The sequence below is a fragment of the Phocoena sinus genome, chromosome X (genome assembly GCF_008692025.1).
Source record: "Phocoena sinus isolate mPhoSin1 chromosome X, mPhoSin1.pri, whole genome shotgun sequence".
Lineage (NCBI taxonomy): Eukaryota > Metazoa > Chordata > Mammalia > Artiodactyla > Phocoenidae > Phocoena > Phocoena sinus.
Window position 1 is genome coordinate 46,857,692 of NC_045784.1, and position 23,459 is coordinate 46,881,150.

A 23,459-nucleotide genomic window follows, 5' to 3' on the forward strand; every position below is an offset into this window, starting at 1 on the left:
CCATCAGTTTGCAAACTTGTTTTGGGCTAAGGTTGCGTATTACTCCACAGTTCCTGGAACAGAGTGAGCGTCACTGATAATACCAGGCACTGTGTTAGGGTATAATATCTCTCTTGTACACCCACTACCGTCTGTGCATTGACCATTATGATAACTATATTCCTTCTTTTCACTTCTAAAATTGTTTCTCCCTAGTGGGAGAAACTCTAAGCTAAAGGGCAGGGATCCTGTCCTGACCATAGCTTAAGTGCTAAGTGTTTGGCGTATGAGATGCTTAGTGACTGCTGACTGTATGTACAGGACACTTAAGCAGAAAAACATGTTATACAATTTGGTATTCTCCCAAAGGCTGCACATATAATCCACAAAGAAACAGGACAAATACATTATCTGTGTGTGTGACAAGAGCATTATTCCCCCAGGTCAAGACAATGCTGAAGCTCACTGAGCCCAACAATCTTCCTTGTAACTCACCTCTGCAGTATAAGAGGAGGATTGGGCTGACGATTCCCAGGGTAGTGAACGTGAATGGTGTGGCCTGTGTTGGCCGTCAGCTGCCTCAGGGTCCTCTGACTGCGCCCAATGCCCTGGGTGAGACGCGTTGTAGAAGAGCCACTGCCCAGCGTCAGGGAACTGTGGTCTGCATGGCGTACCATCAGTGGGTGGGTGGTAGGGATATTTCCTGGGGATGGGGGGATGTCTGCTGCAAGGACAGTATGCGAAGGGGTCAGTGCCAAAAAGAAATTTCTTCTGTGGTTGTTCAAGCAGAACCATGTCTCCTGGGCCTTACTTCCTCACACGGAAACCTGAGCTTTGTCCTTTCTCCCTCATTCCCATGCCTTATCTACGATCACTGACACTACCATGGCTTATGCCACCATCTCTCACCTAGATACTGCGACAGCCTCCTAAATAGTACTTTCTCCCAATCCATAAGCCACAGTGATGCTTGTAGGCCCCTCAGAAACATGCTGTTCTCTCCACCTTGACGACTCCTCTCCCCCTTCGTCACCTGCACTTTTGTTCTTGGCCTAGGTATCACTTTTTCTGATTCTACAAATGGGCCTAAAAACCCTTTACTCTGTGCTTTCTTACCATACTACAATGTAATGCCTGCTGACTCATAATTCCTAATAGACCATAAGCTCCTATGAGGGAAAAGGATTGTTTTCTTTTTTATTGCCGTATCCCTAGCACCTAGGACACAGTAGGCACTCCTCAAATATTTGTTCAATTTGCCGAATGGACAGAGGCTCAACTTAATAAGGAAGATTGATGGAAATCACAAAAATGCAAAGAAAATCACAAAATAGAAAGTATCTTGAAAATTATGTAATCCACCCCATTTTTTTTCTTTTCACATTTTTCATTTACAGGTGACAAACTGAGGCTCAAAGGTGACAAACTGAGGCTCAAAGAGGTAAGAGACTACTTGGCCAAGACAACAGACCAGAACAGTTCAGTGTTTTCTGCTATATCATGCTTGTGATTTGGGAGTAAAGACCTGCCTTCTCAAGACAGCTTGGTTTTAAGAACTGGATGCTAAAAGGGAACTCTGACGTTGACGGGGGAAGAGAGAAGAGATTCACTCTCTCCTCCGAAAAGATGCATTTTTGATGAACAGAGTGAATGTGTTCAAATCTACTCCCCAATGCCAAGCTCAAAGGTGTCTACCCAAACTCTCAAGATCCAGTGTTACAGACATAAGGATTAGTGATTGCCCTATCACTGTAGCGTACACAAGGGTGCCTGATGCAGTCAGCCTTGGTCTCACTTTTTTTTTAATTCAAGCAAATCATCAAGTTGTCCAGGCTCTAAAATGGCTGGCTGCCTATTTACTGAGGTGGAGAGAACAAAAGGAGCCTCTCACAGTTCCTCCTTCTAGGTATACACTTACTGAGAGAGATGGATTCAGATATCCCTTGCCCCAGGAAGTTGGCATAAGAAAAGAGGTGCTTTCTGTATCAGATTGATAGCTGCTCTAGTTCAGGGTATAAGAAGCAAGAGATAAAACCCAGCTGAGCCCCTGTGTCTTACTAGCACTGGAGAACATGTTGTCAAACTCAATGATGAGATCATCCTCCCGGTCAAAGCGCTCAAATCGGACCAAGGGAGAAGCGTTCATATCAGGGTAATCCTCATCCAATTCCATTTCAGAGCCATCGTCGTCATCGTCTTCATCTCCCTCTTCACCTTCATCATCCTCCTTAAGGGGAAAATAGGAGATGGAGAATTGCTGGAGGTAAGGATTTTCTGAAGTCTGGTGTCATGGCCACATTTGCACATGAGGGAGGGAGGCGCTGAGGCTAGCAACCCAGACTGTTGGTTTTCTCCAGCTGTGTGTTCCCATGGAAGAGGATGTCTGAACCAACCCAAAACACAGTCCCCCCTCACCTGATCATCTTCCTCATCTTCCTCCTCCTCCTCCTCTTCATCCTGACTATCATCCTCATCCTCGTTACTGCCACTGCTGTCCTCTTCCTGAGTGTGCTCCTCCTCATCCTCAGGGTCCAGGATATTCATGGAATCTAAAACAAAGGGAGCACATTGGAGGACTATACTGAGTAGCTAGAAAACAGGCTACTGTGCAGGCCAGCAGATTGAGTGGGAAGGCGATGGGGTATTTGACTCTAGGAGAGGAAGAACCAGATCTGGGGTGATGTACAGACTTAGTGAGCCAGCCCCGATTTCCTGAGAGTGCCAACCAATGCATCAATATGCTGAGCCATGCGGCTGAATGTGGAGGCTGGCTATAGGGTGGTGCTTGAGGAGCCATGGTCTAGGACTTGGCCAAGTCTGTTGGTGCCCCCTTGCCTTTCCAGCCCTACTTTGCTACTGACTGCATCCTGTTGGTAAGAAGGAATCTGGAGCGATGATAGCAGGTGGGTGAGAAGAAAGCGAACCAAGTAAGAAGTGACAAACTTTTGGGCAAGCAGTAGTTAACATGTTATTTGAAAAACTGGCTGAGGATAAAGTGGATGGTGTATGTCAGCGCATGCAGACAGATGCTTCCTTATTCTGCACATGTGGGCAGCTGCCTCCAGGAAAACCCTAGTATAGTGTCTGTCAGACGTGCAGGGCAAGAAGGGAGGCCTTTCCGGCCTCGGCACTCTCACCTTCTCGGTTGGCCTGCAAGGTGGAAGCTTGGCTGAGGTTGGAAGGAGCTTCATCCATCAGCACGTCCTCTTGTGATTCATCCTCTCCACTTCTGCTCACTGAAGGTTACAGAGCAGAGCCTTCACTGAACAACAGAGGACTTCCCTTTCCAGATTGGGTGGGCCTAAAGTAGCTATGTACACCCAGCAGATATCCACTATTTTTCTGGATGAGGAAGACCTGGTGTCTCTGCTGTTGACTAGCTAGGTGAGCTTGGCCAGTCACTTTACCTGTCTGAGTCTCAGTTTCCTCATACGTAAAATGGGATGATCACATCTGCCCTGCCAATCCCACTAACTGTGAAACCACAGAGGATAATGGGTGTGAAAAAGCCTTGTCAAGTTTAAGAATACATGTTTACTTCTGTTTATCCTTTGATTTTCTTCATCAATAAAATAAAAACAAGTAACATATACCCTTGGAGCCAGGTGACAGTAGAGTACCTTTGCTGTTTTTCCTGAGTTGTAAAAAGCAACTTTTTTACAACTCAGCTGTAAAAGTTGTAAAAGATCCTTAGGGAATGATCACTCTTTTTACACTACTGAGACTTAGAGGCAGAAAGCTCCTGGATTCACTGAAGAACTGAAAGGAAAGTACTTTCTCACCCTACAGCCTCCATAGCCTCCTCTAGGCCTCCATGAATAAACACTCTTGATGTGCCTATAGCCTCCTCTAGGCCTCCATGATGTGCCTGATGTATTATCTATACTGATGGCCACCCCCTCCACCTCCCCCACACAGGCAACACTTCAGACCAGCCACAGGTCTGTAGATGGCTTGTGAATTTCTCATCTGTAAGACTGTCAACATCAAGACAAGCAGCAATCTAGGCTGGCTATGAGCCCTTAGGCAGAGCTGAGCAAGCAGATGATGAGAAAAAGGGTCCTCCCGAGAGAGACTGAGGCAAAGGAAGAGGCTATACTCAGTTCTGGGGCTCTCACCTATAATTGTACTGTTCCCAGATCCGCCATCCCTCTCAAGCAACTCATCTATCAGGTCCTCCAGCTCATTCTCAACCTGGAGAGAAATAGAACATATATATGGATGCACACAAGTCTATCATTGTGCTGGTGCTCAACCCTAAAAAAAGCCAGCAAGGGAGCATATATTTCTAGGATAATATGTGACAGAGGATGTTACAGAAACACCACACACTTGGTGCTAAGAGCACAGCAACTACCACATGCTGCCAATCCACACTCAGACTGCCCTTCAAATGGGTCCATCCCAGGTATCTGAGACCAGATTAAGTCTTTATACTCTTCAGGAATTCAGGAATACACGCAGATCTCCTTAGAGCTAGCAGCTCAGGACTGTAGGCCCCATTTCTTACCACTGCTACCAGCTCCAGAAATTACAATGCTTTCTTTAGGGTCTGTAGAAGACTGCCATTTGAATGCCCCAGTGAGAGCTGGTGCTATAGGCACAACAGTGATGTTAAGGAGCGTCCATTAATGACCAGAACCAAGTAAATCAAAGACCCTAGGCCCAAAGGGCTCAGGCCAGCTTTCTATATCAACATTTCACCCGTGCCTATGTTTTCTTGTTGGGATCTACTCCATTTTATAGATAGTATATGGCATCCTGGCTCTGCACCCACCCCTCATTTAATACAATTCAAACACATTTACTGAGCATCTACTAAGCATTATCATCTGTGCTCCTCTGCAAAATAGACAAATGAATTTAGGCAAGGATCTAAAGTACTCACCCACCCACACCACTTGGGGGTTTGGTTCAGCACCACAACAGGGGTATGCTGGGTGATCTGCCTCCCTACCTGCATCTCTTGTGAACTGAGCACCTCAGGCTGCCCAGCAATCACCACTGAGTCGGTTTCAGCCTCCCCATCCATGATATCCCCATCTGCCACCTCTGTCTGAGTGACATCATGATCCTCCTCCTGCACTTCTGCTTCCCCAGGCTCGCCTGAAACAATCAACCAACCAGCAAAATAATCAAAGGGTGCCTATGTGCAGGGCACCATGAGACAAGCGTAAGACAGTAAGGTCCCTTCCCTGGGCAAATTTACAAGTTCTCAGAGAATAAATGAATGGGTGACAAAGGAAAAGACAAGGCTACGTGTGAGGATAGCCAAATAAGGCTGCAATTTTAAGGAATTCTTTGTGGGGCAGATTCCCACGCCACTATGACAGATCTGTGGAAGGCCAGCAAGTTCCCAGGGAAACAATACCAAGCTAGAACAGTTGTGATGCCATGCCCATAAAATAACTACACCCACCCGGCCAGCTCTCCAGTCCATTGGCTGATTCCCTACCTGGGTCCTGTTGGTTGCTATTAGAGTCCTGAGCAGCTCCTTGGGCATCCTGCTCAGACTTGCTCTTGCTAGAAGCACTCTTGCTGCCAAAAAGGCTACTGGGCTGGTTCACAATCCGGGAAAGTGTTTCCAAAGGCTTCAGAGCAGCATTGACTGTGTTGGCCATGTTGGGACTGAGATAAAGGAAGATACAGAGATGAACTGAGCACAGAAATCCATACTAAAAGGGACCAAGGCTCATCAGAGTAACAACTGATCCCAGGAATGGGACATGGAAGGTATAAGGTGAGCCTGAGACATCTTGTGCCAGAAGGCCTTCAAAAGCAAGAAGGCTTTAAAGAATTAATGGGGTCATTACCACAGGCCAAACCTTAGCATCAAAAAGAATAATGATGGTAATAGATTATAACACATTAAATATAATCTGCAGCCACAGAGATACAAATGCAGGCAGAAAAAGGTCTTCTTTATATAAGAATGCCAGCTAATAAACAGGAATGAGAGAATCAGAAAACTATCACTGCAACCAGCAATGTTAAGTGATCTAGGTAAAGACCACTAGTGAATGCTAAAACTACTGAGTTAAAAATCTTCAGGGCATAGGATATTCACGTGATCTTCACGTGAACTTAAAGCATCACCTCACGGATAATTTGTTAATACAAAGTGGAACTCTAACCATTAACTATGTGATCAAACTTAGCATCACCCAATAATGGGACCAAGTGGCATTATGCGTCTCCTGATGTGATGCACTGAGAAAGGCAAACATCACCTATGTAGTATTCTTGCCAAAAAAAATTTACCCTGAACCTAACCATAAGGAAGCAATTAGACAAATCCAGACTATGGGATGTTCTATAAGACATTCGACCTTCTGGACTCTTCAAAACAGTCAAATGTCAAAAAAATAAGAGACATGTGGCAATCAAATGCAATGAATGATGCTCTCTGGATCCTGGATCAACACACTCTCCCCCGGGATATAAAGACATTCTTGGAATAATTGGAGATAGATGAATATGAAGTACATAGTGAGTATTATTATATTAATGGTAAGCTTCTTAGAGGTGATGATGGTATTTTAGCTATGTAATGGAATGTTTGTTCTTAGGAGACACATGCTGAAGTATTCAGAGGTTAAGCATCACGTTTATAACAAATTTCAAATGATTTACCTCACGAAAAGAGGAGGGGGGGAACTAAGGCAAATAGGACAGAATGCTAACCACTGGTTAATCTAGGTGAGACATACAGTGCTCATTATACTGTGAGCTCAAAATTTTTAAACATTTAAAAAAACTGATGAGGTTGCTATCAAAAGAACAAAGAAGTCAGTTTGAAGAGGTCCCATAAGCCCAAAGGTGTAATGAAAAAGAACATGAAGGATGAGCATGAAAAGAAGGATAACTGTAGTGATCCAAGTAATTCAATCAGATTTTAAAAATCAAGGAAAATTCATGAGTCCATAATACTACACAGAAAATAGAAAGCCAGAGCTCGTATTTGAGGTGGAGTTTAATCCATTTTTGACTTTACTCTGAAAATTGGTGACTGAAGGGAAAAAATTAAGTTTTTATCCTGGCTTTTTAGTAGGAACTGTATTATAGGGTAACCAACTTTCCCTCTTGAACTGGAGCTAGAATCACAGAAATATAGCAGCTAATAATGTAGAAGGAATGACAGAAATTACAAAGTTGTCATCGATAACCCTCTAAGAAATTAAAAGACACAGGCAAGGATTATCAACTGGTGTTAAGACCATTAATTAGGTATATGGTTGATAGGGAACTAGACATTTGTACAGTGCTGAAGTAATAACACTGTTATTTTCTGGTAAGGAGGAAAATATAACAGTACAATGATGATTATCACTCTACCCTAGTGGTCAATCTTATCATGATTAATGGTAGTTCAAAGAGATGCATTTCCCCATGATACAATATGAAATGTACATCATCATCTATGATATATCCTAGCCAAATAATGTTTAAATTGCTCCATTAAGCCTCTACCTCTAAGCTTACAGCAAACAGGGAGTAAAAGCAACAAGTTAAACTACACTGCGTGGAACCAACTGGACCAAATCTAGGAAAACATTCTACAGGTCTGATCACTTCAATAAATTCGTTCATGAACAACAGCAATAAAATGAAGATTAAAAAAATTAAGGACCTGTATTAGAATAACAGAGACTCAGAGGACATAACCAGATGTAATACAAGGTCCATAATAATCTTACAATAATTAAGAGGGGGGAAGCTTGGGAAAAAACTGATACAGACCAACTCATGAGTTTGCGGCAAATGAGAGAACTAAGGCCCAAAGAAAGGAAAGTGCCTTGCTTAAAAGCAACAATACTAAGAACTCAGGTTCCCGCCTACATCCAAACTCTTCCTATCACACTGGCTGCTAATTACTTATCTGGCAAGGATACATGAAATACTAGGCAAATGGACAAGTATGAAGCACGATTAAGAAGAGGGCAAAAGCCTGGTGCTGGAGGTCAGGAATAATTTTACCTGGACAGGTCCAGGCTGTGAGGCACTCTGGCCAGGTCATTAACCAGTCCCTTCTTCAGGAAGAGTCGAATGATGTTGTTCATGCCATTGTGTTGGGTCTTGGCTGTTGCACTGCTGTAGAAACTGGAGGTGGAGGGGCAGGACTCCATGATAGTACTGATGATACACATCACTGCCTGAAGCCTAGGAGAGAAGTTTGACATCTCTATCATGTGAATACAGCCCATTCTTAGGCCACGTCTTCACTAACTTGCCTCAGATAACCCTCCTGGTTTCTTCTGTGTTTCCTTCTGGAAGTAACATCTAAACAGGTAAGAAAGAACTCACTCCCTGGGTGGAGGCATTCTTCATTTTCTTTAAACATAATGTGAAAAAGTAAAGTTGAATAACCCCCTCAACTTCTTACTTGAAGACCCTAGAAATATAATGAAAACATCCCTTTGTTTTCTCTAAGCCGTTTACCCACCTCCTCCAAGTGTCATTAGTGCTTTGGGTATTTGGTAGCACTAGAACTATCTGAGAGAACCAGAGAATGTACAGTGTCAGTATGACCAGAACTCTTGTTCAAATGCAAGGAATCCATGGGACAAGAATGAAGTTAGGGGATGCTACTGGTTATTAGCACTAAGTCAGGCACGTAGCACTAAGTCAGGCATTGATTTTACCTGGCATGTTTCTCTGTACTCTCAGCCATAGCCAGTGCCCTTCCCAGGGCTGCTTTTACTTCATTCACAAGGGCCACCTGGGCATCTGTGCCACTCCCTGCGGCAGCCAGGCTTGCGAGGAATAGGCGGGCCAGGGCAGGTGTATCCTTGTCTTCTGCATTCTGGGTATGTGGGAGGAGGTGGTCCAGGACAAAAGCTAGCACACTGCAGTCCTGAAAAGTCATTAATCGTGACATTTACTCACAAGCACAGTTACGCCATACTGTTTGCACATCAACAAGGTACACGCATACAGAACTGATCCTTGGAGTCATCCAGTCAATGATTATCAGGCCCACTTTATAGACGAAAAAACCAAGACTTAAAGGTGCAAGCCAAGTGAGTAACAAATCTCGAGTTTATGCTTCCAAATTCCATTCATTTTTCACAAGCTTACACATCTTCATTAATCTGAGGCCTAAAGAAATGTGGCTCGCCAAAGAACTTAAGTCAATGGCAATGATTCAAACCTTGATCCCTAATTCAGTGCTACAATTACTCCAGTTTCTAATTAAATTGTAGTATTTACTGAAACCTACAATGTGCCCAGGACCCTGGGCTAAAAATTGGCAGGGGTTGAATGAGAAACACACAGCACAGTCACAGATATGGATATGCAGAAATAGTTAATGCAGGGTTACTTAAAATATCAAAAAAGGCCCAATAACAGGGAAGGAAATTAAGTCAGACTTTCCCTCCCCCTCTAAAAATGATTTCTGCCCTGATAATTCTTTATCTTAGAAAGAAACTTAGTTCTGTTGTCATTCAAGTAGATTTTGGATCAAAATGCAGGGGCGATTTTGGAACTAGATAGAGATGATGGTTGCACGACAATGAATTACGCCACTCAACTGTATACTTTAAGATACTTAGTTTTATGTGCATTTTACCTCAACTTAAAAAATGCATTGAAGGGACCTCCCTGGTGGTCAAGTGGTTAAGACTCCGAGCTCCCAATGCAGGGGGCCTGGGTTTGAGCCCTGGTCAGGGAACTAGATCCTGCATGCTGCAACCAAGAGCCCACATGCTGCAACTAAAAGAGCCCGTGTGCTGCAACAAAGACCCGGTGCAGCCAAATAAATAAATAAATATTTTAAAAAAATGCATTGAAGAATTCTAGGCTCTGGGTAATAAGATAAGGTGACCCTGTTAACTATTAGAAATAAAAATTTTCCAGTAGTGAATAAAATACAAAGTTAAAACAGTTTTCTGAAAAAAAGTGTAACATTACCAGTAAAAACTGAAAAAAAAAAAAAAAAAAGCCTTGCAATTTGGGCAACTGAGTGGATTCGTGCAACCATGACTGAGTGGAAGGAATCTGGATTTGAAACCAGAGACCTGGGCTCTAATCCTAGTCTTGCTACTCTGAAGTGTGGCCTTGGGCAAGTTACTGACCTCTCTGAGCCTTCTCTTCTCTCTGTTAAGGGGAGCAATACCAACAACCTTGCAGTGCTGAGGTGAGGATTATCAATAGTATCTGTAAAGCACCTATGAGTACCCAGTACCAGTAAGTGGGTGACTTGACACATATTAAAGCAGATACTTAATAAATTTGCAATTAAGTGTCTTATTCCATAAGTATGCTATTATAACTACAACTGGCATAAATGAGTATAAGCTTTGAAATAAACGTCTAATGTATACTTAATACACATATTCCATAAAGGGCTTATATCCAGAATATATAAAGAACTCAGTAGAAAATAAGAATAAAAGACTTGGACACTTCACAAAAAAGAATATACAAATGGCCAATAAAGACAGGGAAATTTTAACCACAATGCAATAACAGTATGAACCTACTAGAATGGTTAAAATGAAAAACAGGAATACTAAGTATTGGCATGGAGGTGAAATAATCCAAACACCCATATGCTGTGCTGGTGATAATATAAATTGACACAACTGCTCTGGAAAACTTGTTATCAGTTGCTAAAGCTGAACAGACCAGCAACTCCACTCCTAGGCACATAGCAACCAACAGAAATATATGAACTTACGTATGAACGTGTGTGAGTGTGTGTGTGTATAAATACACACACAGACACGAACTTATGTATGTTCACCAAGACATCTGTATGAGAGTGACTGTAGCAGCACTACTTTTAATACTTCCAAAAGGAAAACTAGCCAACTGTCAATAAGCACTAGAATGGATAAGACTGTGTTACATTCACACAATGGAATTCTATACAGCAATGAAAATAAACTAAAACTACACACAAAGATGTAGTTGCAAACATGTTAAGCAAAAGAAGCCAGACACAGGACATACTGTAAGATTCCACTTATATAAAGCACAAACCCAATTCACGAACACAAGATAATGGTGACCTTATGGAATTTCCAAGGGGAAGGGGAGATGTGCAAAGGTGTGAGTGGGATTAGCTTTTGTGGAGTTTCTAATGTTGAATTTAGTGGTAGTCATCCAAGAAAAATTAACTGGTGAATCACTTAGGAGTTGTGTATTTTTGTATGCATTTTAAAAGCTTGCATTAAGATAAAAATAGCTTAAAAAATGGCAGCTGCTGTCATAGATTCTTTGTCTGCAACATTATTGCCCCTGTTCCATTCTCACACCCTTTACTGCTTACTAACCATAAAATAACTATGTGACCTCCAAAACAAGGTCTCCTTTATGAAAAAAACCTCCTTGGGTACCCCTTTTACATATATGGGAACATGATATGGTTTCTTAAAGTGTCCTTTCACTTGAAAAATCCAACCTGAAGATATTTCTGTATCAGGACATATAAAATATGACTTCATTCTTTCCCATGCTCTACTGATGAACATTTAGGCTTTTCTTATATTCTATTTATTACCAATACTGTTACATCAGGTGTCTTTGCACAGGTGTGAGTACATCTGGAAGATAAGCTCCAATACTGTGTACTTCATTTATTCTCCTGTCTCCTAGATACCTTTACCTAGGTGATCCACAGATACCTCTCAAATTCTATATTTTCTCTTCAAACCATTTCCTCTTCTAACAAAAGGAATAAAAAAAACAAAACAAGAAACATCTCTCGAGTCCTTGATTTCACCTTTATCCTCCAAATCCACTCTCGTCCATTTCTACTGTTAAAACATCTCTTCAACTCATTCATTTCCCCCACCAACTTCATCAAGGTCCTGTATTACCTAGACTACTATATCAGCGTCCTGACTGGTCTCTCTGACTCCAACCTTGCCTTTTGCAGTCTCTAATAAGGCAGACCAAGTGATTTTCTACAAAACAAATTAACAGACTACATCAATTCACTCCCTGCAAATGAGCCTGATGGCTCCACATCATGGAAAAAAAGGCCTAGCTCTTTAATGTGTCTTAAGAGGCCTCTGCCTCTCTCATCACTGGGTTAGCATGCACGGGCTCCTAGCAAAACATCCAACACATAGCAGGTATCCAAATGATAACAGTATAAAATATTAAGCAGAAATTAGAAATCTTACCTCTTTGATCAGCTCAGACTGGCCCACAGTATAGCTGTAGTTGGCAATCAGGGTAGCAATACCAACATAGGATCTCACCAACTCTGCCAGAAGCCGAAGAATAGTGGAGGTGGGCATTAACGGTTTGCTGCCCTTGCCTTTCTGCTTGCCTTCCTCAGACGCCCGGTCCCCTTCTTTATCTTTCTTCCCATCCCGAGACTCCTCCGGAGTTGAAGCTGTTGAGAAAGAGCCAAACACTGGTTCAATTCCACACTGGAATATTGGCAAAATCAAGTCTTAGGTGGAAAGGAAACTTCAGGCCACTAGTACAAACTGAATGCCCTCCTCCTACTGCAGTGGAAAGACATATAGCTACTATGACACAGGTCTCAGATGTGCTCTACGGATATAGTTACAACAGACAGGCTTTACCCAACTGTTCACACATCTTCCGCCATTTCCCTCCTCTTATACATTTTATGTTCCAGAAATACTGTACTAATAGTAGTTCTCCAAACATGCCTTGTATACACTTTTACCTCTTCTTCCCACATGTCTGTGTGGCACACATTTACTTAATCTAGCTAAGCTCAAAAGATGATCTCCTCTATAAATGCTTTCCTGCTTCATCCAGGCATACTGACATGCTATCATTATCATGTGCCCACTATATCTTATCCCAGCACGCCTCCATTCCAGCAGTTATCTTGTACTAAAAGCACTGCATGTCACCCTCACTAGACAAAATTCTTTAAGTGCAGGGAATGAATCTGATTCATTTTGGTGTCTACTATAGTCTGCCACATAGTGGGCAATGATGCTTCCCTTGAATGATACTACCATCACCCATACTATACACTACATATGAGCAGTAAGTCCACCAAAATGAGTTAACCAGTATTTTACTAATTATTAGCCTTTTAAGCTTATCCTCCAGGGACTAAACTGGCATTAAGTACATCTCAACTTAGATTTCAAAGATCCTTCCTGTCAAGGAGAAGGAGCTCTTGAAAGGTCTCATTAGAATTGCTTCCACATGACGTTTCTCTAATTCTTGGCAAGTAGCCAATGGGCTCTGTTGAAACTGCTAGAAAGTAAGAATCCACCATATAAATCTTGTAGCCAGAATAGTGTCACTGGCACCAAAGTTCTATAAGCTAGCATGGAAGCTACCAAAAGAAATATACGGAGAGGTTTAAAGAGTAGAACTAAAGGATGTTACCACAGCAACCACTACTGGGTTAGTTAAGTCACAGTTCCATTAACTTTATTTATTCTATATTCCCCATGTTGTACAATATATCTTTGTAGCTTATTTTATAGCTAATAGTTTGTACTTCTTAATCCTCTACCCCCTATACCATCCCTCCCCTCTTCCTTCTCCCCACTGGTAACCACTAGTTTGTTCTCTGTATCTGTTGAGTCTGCCTCTTTTGTTATATTTACTAGTTTTTAAAAGATATACACATATATTTAAAAATTTATTTATTTTTTGGCTGCATTGGGTCTTCATTGCTGCACGCAGGTTTTCTATAGTTACGGCGAGTGGTGTCTACTCTTTGTTGTGGTGCATAGGCTTCTCATTGCGGTGGCTTCTCTTGTTGTGGAGCACGGGCTCTAGGCACGCAGGCTCAGTAGTTGCGGCGTGCAGGCTTTAGTAGTTTAGTAGTAGCTCAGTAGTAGCTCAGCAGTTGCGGCTCGCGGGCTCTAGAGTGCAAGCTCAGTAGTTGTGGCTCGCGGGCTCTAGAGTGCAAGCTCAGTAGTTGTGGTACATGGGCTTAGTTGCTCTGCGACATGTGGGATCTTCCTGGACCAGGGATCAAACCCATGTCCCCCACACTGGCAGGAGGATTCTTAACCACTGCACCACCAGCAAAGTCCTACTAGTTTATTTTTTTAGATTCCATGTATAAGTGATACCATACAGTATTTGTCTTTCTCTGTCTGACTTATTTCACTTAGCATAATGCCCTCGAAGCCCATCCATGTTGCTGAAAATTTCATTCTTTTTAATGGCAAGTTCCATTAACTTTAGCATATAATGAGGAGTGGGTGCAGGGCCAGGATGCCATATACTATGAAATGGAATAGATCCCAATAAGAAAACGTAGGCACGCGTGAAATGTTGATATAGAAAGCTGGCTTTTGGGCCCAGGGTCTTTGATTTACTTGGCTCTGGGTCATTAATGGACACTCTTTAACATCACTGTTGTGCCTATAGCACCAGCTCTCACTGGGGGAATCAAATGGCAGTCTTCTAAAGACCCTAAAGAAAGCACTGTAATTTCTAGAGCTGGTAGCAATGGGGCCTACAGTCCTGAGCTGCTAGCTCTAAGGAGATCTGCATGTATTCCTGAATTCCTGAAGAATATAAAGACCTAATCTGGTCTCAGATAACTGGGATGGACCTTTTGTTTACAGAAGACTGAGCTCACCCCCGAGAAAGTTCACTTACGCAAGTAAACGTGACAATTATGCCTGTATTCCCCTACTGTCTGCCCAGGACACTCCGTTTCTTCAAGCTGTCTTCTCAAGAAATAAGAACAAAAGAGAAAAGCAAACCATTACCTTCTCCTTGGGCTGTCCCAGATGTGGAAGTCTCAGTGGAGGCACCATCTGCAGCAAAGACCTGACTCTATGGAGGAAGAAAACTCCTGAGCCATTATTAATTTCAAAGAGAGTTGTCCCCAAATGGCAGGACTCCTTTTCAGGGTACTGGCTGTAAATGTTATAGACTCTCTTTATCTTTTAACCACCTTTTCCTTCTGTATACTATAATCCGTGGGAAGCCATCATTATAAACAGCGACTGGAAGCTTGAGGGGAAAGGGAACGGGGGAAGATGAGAATGAAAAATGAATTAAAGAAACATTTCTAATCCAAGGAGAAAAAAGAAAATCCCAGGGACAACCCGATCTTCATTTTTAGGCAACAGATAATTTATAGATACATCAAAATTAATACCTTTGAAATATCCCTGGCATAACCCTATATCCCGTAGTAGGTACTGAAAAGGGAGAAGGCAGATAGAAGGCTGGAGCTGACTTACATTAATGGAAAATCCTGGCTGTGTGTCAAAGTCACTGCTCTGACGGGTAAGTGACCGGTACTGCTGGTATACATCATCACCCATGTCTTGCAGGAGCTGTCCAACCTCTTGAGTCATACCCCCAGGTTTAGGATCAGATTTGTCTGCTAGAAAAATAAAAACAAAACTCTTTAGACTGTGCAATGTTAATGACCATCTGGTAGCCTGGTCAATTTTGCTCCAAGTTGCTACAAGTGTTTACAAGGTAATATTGCTAGGCTTTGATTTAAGAATGAGAAATGTAGAGAGAGCATGGTTGAAAGCCTCATTCTATAACTAGTTTTGTGACCACAGGCAATTTACTCTCCTCACTGTCCTTAGTTGTCACTACTAAGCTTAAATGAACATACCTGACATTTTGCCTAGTACAGTGAGAGGTCAATAAATGGTTGCTATATATAGCTAAATTATTATTATTATTATTTTGGGGGGGAGGAGGGTTTAGGAAGTGGGGTAAAGCAAGGAGCTCTATAAGGATTAGAGTGATGTATGGATGAAAAGCACTAAAGTAAAGACTCAGATTTTCTTGACTTGTTAAATGCACTGTTCATCAACTTTTGGCAATTCTGTGGGACCTATCAAATAAGTATGTCCTGAATAAAATCCAGAAGGATCTGACTGGAATGGAACTTGAGTTCCAGGCAATTCATTCATGACTTTCCCAATACTTAAAAGCAGCACCTTAACTAAGGACAAAAGATAGGGATGGTGGTCTCAGAGGTCAGGAAGCCTAGCCACACCTTCTAATATTGTTCCCAGATCTTTGGGCAACAACTATGTTTTGTTTCTGAGAGTGAAAACATTGGAGACTTCTTGGTATTCTATTTTCAACCTGCTCAACCCACTTATTATCTCCTTTTTTTTTTTTTTTGCGGTACGCGGGCCTCTCCTGTTGCAGAGCACAGGCTCCGGACACGCAGGCCCAGTGGCCATGGCCCACGGGCCCAGCCGCTCCGCGGCACGTGGGATCCTCCCGGACCGGGGCACGAACCCGTGTCCCCTGCATCAGCAGGCGGACTCTCAACCACTGCGCCACCAGGGAAGCCCTCTCCTTTTTAATCTTTGTTCATTCTTCCCTCTGTATGGGATGTACTCTCATACAAAAGATTCTGGCAATCTCCTTATCCTTATCATTCATACTGTATGACTATTAACTTCTTCAGAGAAGTGGCTATGTGTCTTCTTCATCTTGATTCCCAGAGAGTGGGCAAATACTTGAGTACTCACTAAGCCATGAGTTAGCTGAAGTGACCTAAACAAAGTGCCCAGCCTCCTCAGGTGGGCTAGTTACATACCTTCCTCTGGAGCATGGTATGCAGCCAAGGCATTTAGCATGTCATAGATCACTTCCTTGATAGTATCAGGAATGACAGGCAGAGGTGAGGGCTTCAAAGGGGTTGTCTTCACCAGCTGTACAGCATTAGGGCCTTTAATTCTAAGATTCTCAAATTCATCATCTGAAGCTAAGCCAAAGTGAGACAGGGAAAAATTAGTTAATAATGAACGGGTACCTACATTTGGTTACTGATAAAGACTCAGAAGCGGGGGGCCACTTCCAAACAATGTTCAAGTAGTCTACTAGAAAATCTGGCTTTTACCTTCCCTAAATCCCACAGGATTTCATACAGCAATATCAAATAGTAAAAAAAGAGTATAGGCTTTGGAGTTGGGGACACTTGGTTTTGAAATCCAGTTCTGTTATAAGATCATGGCCAAATTATTTCAACAAACCTCAATTTTCTCATTCTTGAAAATTTGAGGATAAAAGGAGACCATACATGAGAAATGCCCAGCACAGAGCCAGGGTGGGGCTGCCAAAATAAGTAGTCCCTTTCCCAACTTTTTTTTTTTTTTTTTTTGCGGTACGCGGGCCTCTCACTGTCGTGGCCTCTTCCATTGCAGAGCACAGGCTCCGGACACGCAGGCTCAGTGGCCATGGCTCACGGGCCCAGCCACTCCGCGGCATGTGGGATCTTCCCGGACCGGGGCACGAACCCGTGGTCCCCTGCATCGGCAGGTGGACTCTCAACCACTGCACCACCAGGGAAGCCCCCTTTCCCAACTTTTAATTTAAAAAACAAACAAACCAACAAACAAAAAAACCCCCAAAGCCCCACGACCCCACAGAAAAGTTGAAAGGTTAGTACAAAAAAATCCATATACTTTTCATCTAGAATCACCGTTTGTCCACCCCTAAATATGTCTACCTGCATCTAAGATCAAGGATATTTTTCTACATAGCCAGAATACCATAATACCCAAGAAATTTAACACAGATACAATTATACTATCTAATATATAGTAACTGTTCTAACTTCTCCAAATCTCCTTTATCTAGATTCAGCACCCCATCAAGGTTGGTGGTTTTCTCTCATCTCCTTTTATCTAGGAGATCCTTGCATTTTCCCCTTTCACGACATTATTTTGGAAGAGTCTAGGTCAGTTTTTTTATGGAATGTCTCACAATTTGTACTTATCTAATTGTTTCCTCATAATTATAGGTCAAACATTTTTGGCAAGAATACAGTGATTCTTCCTACTGTATCACGTAAGTCACATGTCCATTTGTCCCTCAATTATCACTCTATCTGTAAACCATTCACTGTTTACATTCATTATTGTCACATCAAGCTAAGTTATTTGAAGGCAAGGACTAGACTGAATGAGCCCTTGGAATCTCTGGCAGGAATTACCACAGGGCAAGGACCAGAGAAGCTACTGAACTACCCTTGAATTGACCCACTTGATGAACCAGCCAATGTCCCAATGCTTGCCTAAGGAGGTTTTCTAAGTTATAGGCTTCCTCACAGAAAATTTTTGGAGTTATACTAAGCCACAGACCTCAATGTCTCAAAGGCTAAGAGAAGGGTAAACTTACCAGTTCCTGAGCCTCGAGGGGCTGGAAGGGCAATGCGGATACAGCAGTTGGCCACTTCTGTGAAAATGTCTGGATTGCGGCATGCGGCTGGCCCAAGGACACGAAGGATGTAGTTGATCTCCCGAGAGCCGAGGCTGCCAGATACAACACCAGAGGTAGTGCTACCAGCTCCACTTGTAGCTGCTGAGCGAACAACCTAGTAAAGAAAGGGAGAACACTGCTGATTAAAGACCACTTTCTAAAACACAACAGCATTCAAGGAAGAGCTACCAAGGATTAAAATACCAACCAAGTTCTGCCTCAAGACAGTGGATGACAGCCTTTGATCTTTGGGAGAAAGATACACTTGGTCTTTCAAGTCCTATTCCTTCCCAATTCAAAAATGTGGCTTACAAAAAAGTTACAGCATTCAGCATACCCCCAAAATTATCAACTATTAGACTAGATGATACGTGACCTTTATATAAAATGGGTAACTTATACAGATCATTGATCATCCAGATTATGGCTCCCAAATTTAAGTGCCAGCTCCTAGCCTTCCCAAATGCCATCCCGATTTTAAACCAGAATGGTTCAAACTCTAAAAATATGTAATACTGACATCCACTTAGTGTATAAGAACAAAATTAAATGCTTTCTTTATGTTTCAAAGTCAATAATCAGTCTTGGATAATGACAGCCAGGAGATATCAAACTACTTATGGACTGTTTGCTTTGATACCACGGGGCTTAGACATTATCATGCTTTTGTTCTCATAAAATGACTTGTTAAATCATGGAAAGTATAGGAAAGTATAAAGAAAATAGTTCCACTCTATTTTCCACGATCTATTGCTTTGTGAATTATGTTCATAAAGGTAAAAATCTTTTGGACTCAATGCTTTTCTTACCAAATTTGTCATGCTCTTCAGTTTAGCCTAACAACTTCTACATCTTGCCTGCCAGGCTGCAATCGTAAAATAACTCCCATTTTTTAAATACAGAAAAGTGTAATTCCACTACGTGCCATCGTTTATTCAGTCCTCTGCTGGACATCAGATCTCTAGTCTTGATAATACAAGTAATTCTACAGTGAACATTCTTGTATATGTACTTGGCATACTTGACTTTAGTTATCAGATAAATTCTTAGCCACAGAATTTCTAGGTCAAAGGATATCTTAAACTGACAGTACCAAATTGCCCTCCAATGTGGTTGCACCAATTTCCACTCCTACCAAAAGTAAGAGTGTGCCTGGTTCTTCACACCCGTACCTGCAATGGACATTATCAAGCATTTACATTTTGCTACTTGATACGTTAAACCTGCCACTGATCTTCCTTTGTTTCCCACACCCCCAAATAAAATTGCCTTTAAGCTTACAAAGTTTTCTGTCATCCAAAAAGAACCTATATTTTTTCATAGCATTTTAAAAAGTTGTATAAGCTTTAAACATGCTGTCTTTAACAGCCTTCTTTTGGTTTTGCTCATGTCAGGTGAAATCAAACAGGCTGGCTAAAGAAGAACTGTCTGAAGAATGTGAGATATATACTCATATACGCATAGAAGTATGAAGTGGCACCACCTTTCTGGCAAGCAAGCTAAAAAACAATATATACCTTTTGATCCAATTTCTAAGCATTTATAAGAAAAACGACCTTAAATGTGACAAAGCTATGCACAAAAATACAAATAGCAACACTATATATCAACGTGGGAAACGATGTTCCAAGAGAGGAAATTGAAAGTGAAGTCAGTAGCATTCACCTGATGATTGCTGAGAAAGAAGTAGGAAAGAGTTTGTAAAAGTACTGTGGAGAAAAAGCCTTATTGGTGAGATGTTAGCCCCCAACCCCTCTGCTGATGTCTTAAAGTTGATGACATAAAGGTTTTTATTTTTCTAACTGCTTTGTTATTTCTTCTACCGCTTTATATGTTTCCTAAAATAAACAAATAGACCTCAGTTTTCTCATGTGCACAATGCATATTTGTAAAGAGCTTATCACAGTCATAAACATTCCAAAAATTTTACTACGGCTGACCCTTGAACAACATGGGGGTTGGGGCACCAACCCTCCATGCTGTCGAAAATCCACGAATAACTTACAGTGGCCCCCCACATCTGAGGTTCTTTATCTGTGGATTCAACCCACTGTGGATTGTGGTAGTACTATAGTGTTTACTATTGGAAAAAAATCTACATATAAGTGGAACTGTGCAATTCAAACCTGTGTTATTAAAGAGTCAACTGTACTTTTACAACCCCAAAACACAACGTTTGGAAAACAGGCTCTTGGGTGAAGTACTCCTATAAGAGAATGACCTTTAAAACATGAACTTGGTAGAGGGTATCCTAGTTCCTTATTAACAAGTTTTGGAGGACACGGGGAGTGGGAAGGGTAAGCTGGGATGAAGTGAGAGAGTGGCATGGACATATATACACTACCAAATGTAAAATAGGTAGCTAGTGGGAAGCAGCCACATAGCACAGGGAGATGAGCTCAGTGCTTTGTGACCACCTAGAGGGGTGGGATAGGGAGGGTGGGAGGGAGGGAGAGGCAAGAGGGAAGAGATATAGGGATATATGTATAGCTGATTCACTTTGTTATAAAGCAGAAACTAACACACCATTGTAAAGCAATTATACTCCAATAAAGATGTTAAAAAAAAAGTTTTGGTTCAAGAAACCTATATTGCTAGAGAGGACTTTCTAGATAAGAGCTATCACTATAGTAAATTTAAGGGTAAAAAATGTATTTTCTAGTACCTTTTAAATGTCACTCAATGGGATAATGAGTGACCTACCATACCTAAGCAAGCACCTGAGCACACAGTTGGGAAATTTTGCTGGGCAGAGCATATCATCTGTAACACCTAGCTATATACTTGATGAAGAATTGGAAGTCTATCTGCTCTGAGAGCAAGGAGAACAAGGTATTATGTAAAGCTAAACCAGCATCGGACACCAGAAAGACTCACCTTTTCCATGGTATGGCGGAGGGTGCAGGGGTCCTCAATAATGTGTCTTAAGAGAAGGGTGACCAGGGGAGTAAACCCATTGAAGCCTGAACTCTGGGTCAAATTCAAGATCATGCGGGTACTCTTCAGCTCTGCAAACATCATGGCATATTTGTGGTCTCGGGTGAGCCTCAGGCAGAGGCGAAGGGTGGCATGCAAAGTGTCTGGGTCCACAGGGACCCCTAGCATGCTCACACAGGCCCGGATTAAAACAGTCACCATATCCTCTGTCAGGCCCTGGATCAGGATCTCCCCAATTTTTGTTTCTTCCAGGCTTGTCTCCTTTTCAGTATTTGTACTGTCTAGGGCCAAGGGGGTATCTATAAATGGGAAAGTAAGTGTTCAGACAGTTAACTTGACATTTCCTCCCATCCTCTCCCTCTTAAGTAACCAGTCAAACACTTGGGTCCTATTAAGAGAAACAGACCAAATACCAATTCAAAGACCAGATGAAAAGGCACATAAAGAGGACTGTGTATCTTTAAGTCACCAAGCAATCTGATGGATAAGAAATCACTCATGATGAAATCTGGCCAGAGTTTAAGCCATAAAGGCACACTAGCTTTGTGTAAGACACTCCTTGAAAGATTCACAACTAAAAGTACATACCATTGGCTTTATTTTCTTTACGTTTGATATCCATTTCTTTGCTTTCTTCCAATGTCTTCTCTAGTTCTTGTCCATTGCTGTTTTTAGAATTTTTATTCAGCCGTGGTACCCTCAGGAGTGTCAGCATCACTGGGCGCCGGTTCCCTGTTTCCTCATTAACCTAGGAATTCAAGCAGACAAAAACATCTCTACTGAAAAAAGAATTGTAAGGGGGGTGGGAGAGCTGGAACTCTGTAGCAAAATGCTGTAACAGGAAGGAACCTTGGCAATTTATCCCACCCCTATCATTTACAGAGAGAAAGCCTGAGGGTCCTCAGAAGGAAAGTGGCATACACAAGACCCTACAGCAAATTATAAACTTTGCAATAGAGCAGACTCCATCCCCAACCACTCCCTAATCCTTGACTGAACACTTAAAATCATTTCCGGGTAGGACAGTATCAAATTGCCACAGACTCATGGCCTAACACATGGCTGTAAGAAGACTCAGTTCTCTGAAAACTATACCCCATTTAGGAGTGGTAATACTGTTCTTATAACAGGACTGCTGGTTCAGGAAGAAGCAAACGGAAAGGCATACTCAGCACCTTCCCCTCTTTTCAACCAAGTTTATGGCATTGAGTGAGCATGTACCTGCACCATTGTAGTGAACTGGACAGTGTATCTTCTTCGGCCTGCTGTGAAACGCACACTTGTCTCTCCAGATTTCCAGGCGGAATCAATAGTGCTATTGTTGCTTGCACTGTAACTACACCAACGTCCAGAGCGGTCATCAAACCAGCGCCAGTTGTTGTTGTTGGACTGTAGGTACTAAATACAAGAACACAAAGTTTCATTGTACTTCCTTTCAAGGTTGATTGTTATAAGAAATAGTAATTTCATCAGTGTTCATTGCTAAAGCTAACCCAGGAAAAAGAAATATATTGGACATTTTAAATGTTTTGCAAACCAAGAGAGAAGTTTTTATATACCTTAACCCTCGCATTCCCGAGCCTCTCCATAGGCACAAAACACTCTATAAATACCCTTATCCTGTGATGCTCTGCTTTCCTTTTGTTTCCAACTATTTTCCACAAAAGGTAAACATTTTAGATGTACTGGAACAAAACTTCTGTTTCTGGGAAGGTACTAAGATGATGTGGCGGATATAATTTTCGTATAAGGAGCACTTGCTTTTGGAGGAATCCTTGCACACTCAGTCCTTCACATAAAATAAGAGCCACTCCTCCTCTGGAGACAGAACACTTCTTTAACATTTACTTCCAGGGTAAGTTCTTAGACCCTTTAGCCAGCAGCTCCATAAAAAAAAAAAAAATTCTAACTCCCAATTCAAAAGAAAACTCTAGCTATCAAGATCCCTCAAGAGATTTATGCCTTGATCAGAGAGCTTTACATTTTTTTGTTTTTACCACTATCCCATATTCTCTTCTGGTCTATTCTTGCCTCAAGAAGCTGAGCTGTTCTGCTCACCACATACACCATATTACGTACCTTAGTCATTTGGGCTCTCCTTTTTGAGGAGATGGCTGTCTTTTCATAGAAATCAATCAGAAGCAACACTGGGGTGATCCATCTAAAACAGGAGAAATGATTTACTCTGGGCAAGCCAGAAACCTGCACAACATGGGAAAATTTATCTTGATTTCACCAGGTACTCACAATTTTCAAACCACAAAAGGTATCCAAGATTTGGCCCGTACATGACCCAGAAAACTCCCTGATTCAAGCCCTAAGCTTGAGGGCCCAAATCCCCAGGGCAATAGAAATGAAAACAAGAGAGATTACAGGGTCACTCA

The 23,459-nt window shown here is 42.0% G+C and overlaps 1 protein-coding gene across 8 annotated transcripts in view; it reads right to left on the reverse strand.

Annotated features, from left to right (window-relative positions):
* HUWE1 (HECT, UBA and WWE domain containing E3 ubiquitin protein ligase 1) overlaps nucleotides 1-23,459 on the reverse strand; it is a 143,792-nt gene that overhangs the window by 22,008 nt on the left and 98,325 nt on the right. For 6 of the 8 annotated variants that reach the window (XM_032619088.1, XM_032619085.1, XM_032619087.1 and 3 more), the window contains 18 exons: nucleotides 23,155-23,236; nucleotides 22,297-22,473; nucleotides 21,664-21,823; nucleotides 21,016-21,374; nucleotides 18,058-18,253; nucleotides 16,475-16,642; nucleotides 15,141-15,286; nucleotides 14,661-14,727; nucleotides 12,114-12,328; nucleotides 8,622-8,833; nucleotides 7,957-8,139; nucleotides 5,435-5,607; nucleotides 4,937-5,085; nucleotides 4,098-4,173; nucleotides 3,117-3,215; nucleotides 2,395-2,528; nucleotides 2,038-2,206; nucleotides 475-703 (listed from right to left, as the gene is read on the reverse strand). In XM_032619088.1, the coding sequence (XP_032474979.1) occupies nucleotides 475-703; nucleotides 2,038-2,206; nucleotides 2,395-2,528; nucleotides 3,117-3,215; nucleotides 4,098-4,173; nucleotides 4,937-5,085; nucleotides 5,435-5,607; nucleotides 7,957-8,139; nucleotides 8,622-8,833; nucleotides 12,114-12,328; nucleotides 14,661-14,727; nucleotides 15,141-15,286; nucleotides 16,475-16,642; nucleotides 18,058-18,253; nucleotides 21,016-21,374; nucleotides 21,664-21,823; nucleotides 22,297-22,473; nucleotides 23,155-23,236 (2,994 nt within the window). The remainder of the gene's footprint in view (nucleotides 1-474; nucleotides 704-2,037; nucleotides 2,207-2,394; nucleotides 2,529-3,116; nucleotides 3,216-4,097; nucleotides 4,174-4,936; nucleotides 5,086-5,434; nucleotides 5,608-7,956; nucleotides 8,140-8,621; nucleotides 8,834-12,113; nucleotides 12,329-14,660; nucleotides 14,728-15,140; nucleotides 15,287-16,474; nucleotides 16,643-18,057; nucleotides 18,254-21,015; nucleotides 21,375-21,663; nucleotides 21,824-22,296; nucleotides 22,474-23,154; nucleotides 23,237-23,459) is intronic. The other 2 variants (XM_032619086.1, XM_032619091.1) reach the window with 2 other exon arrangements.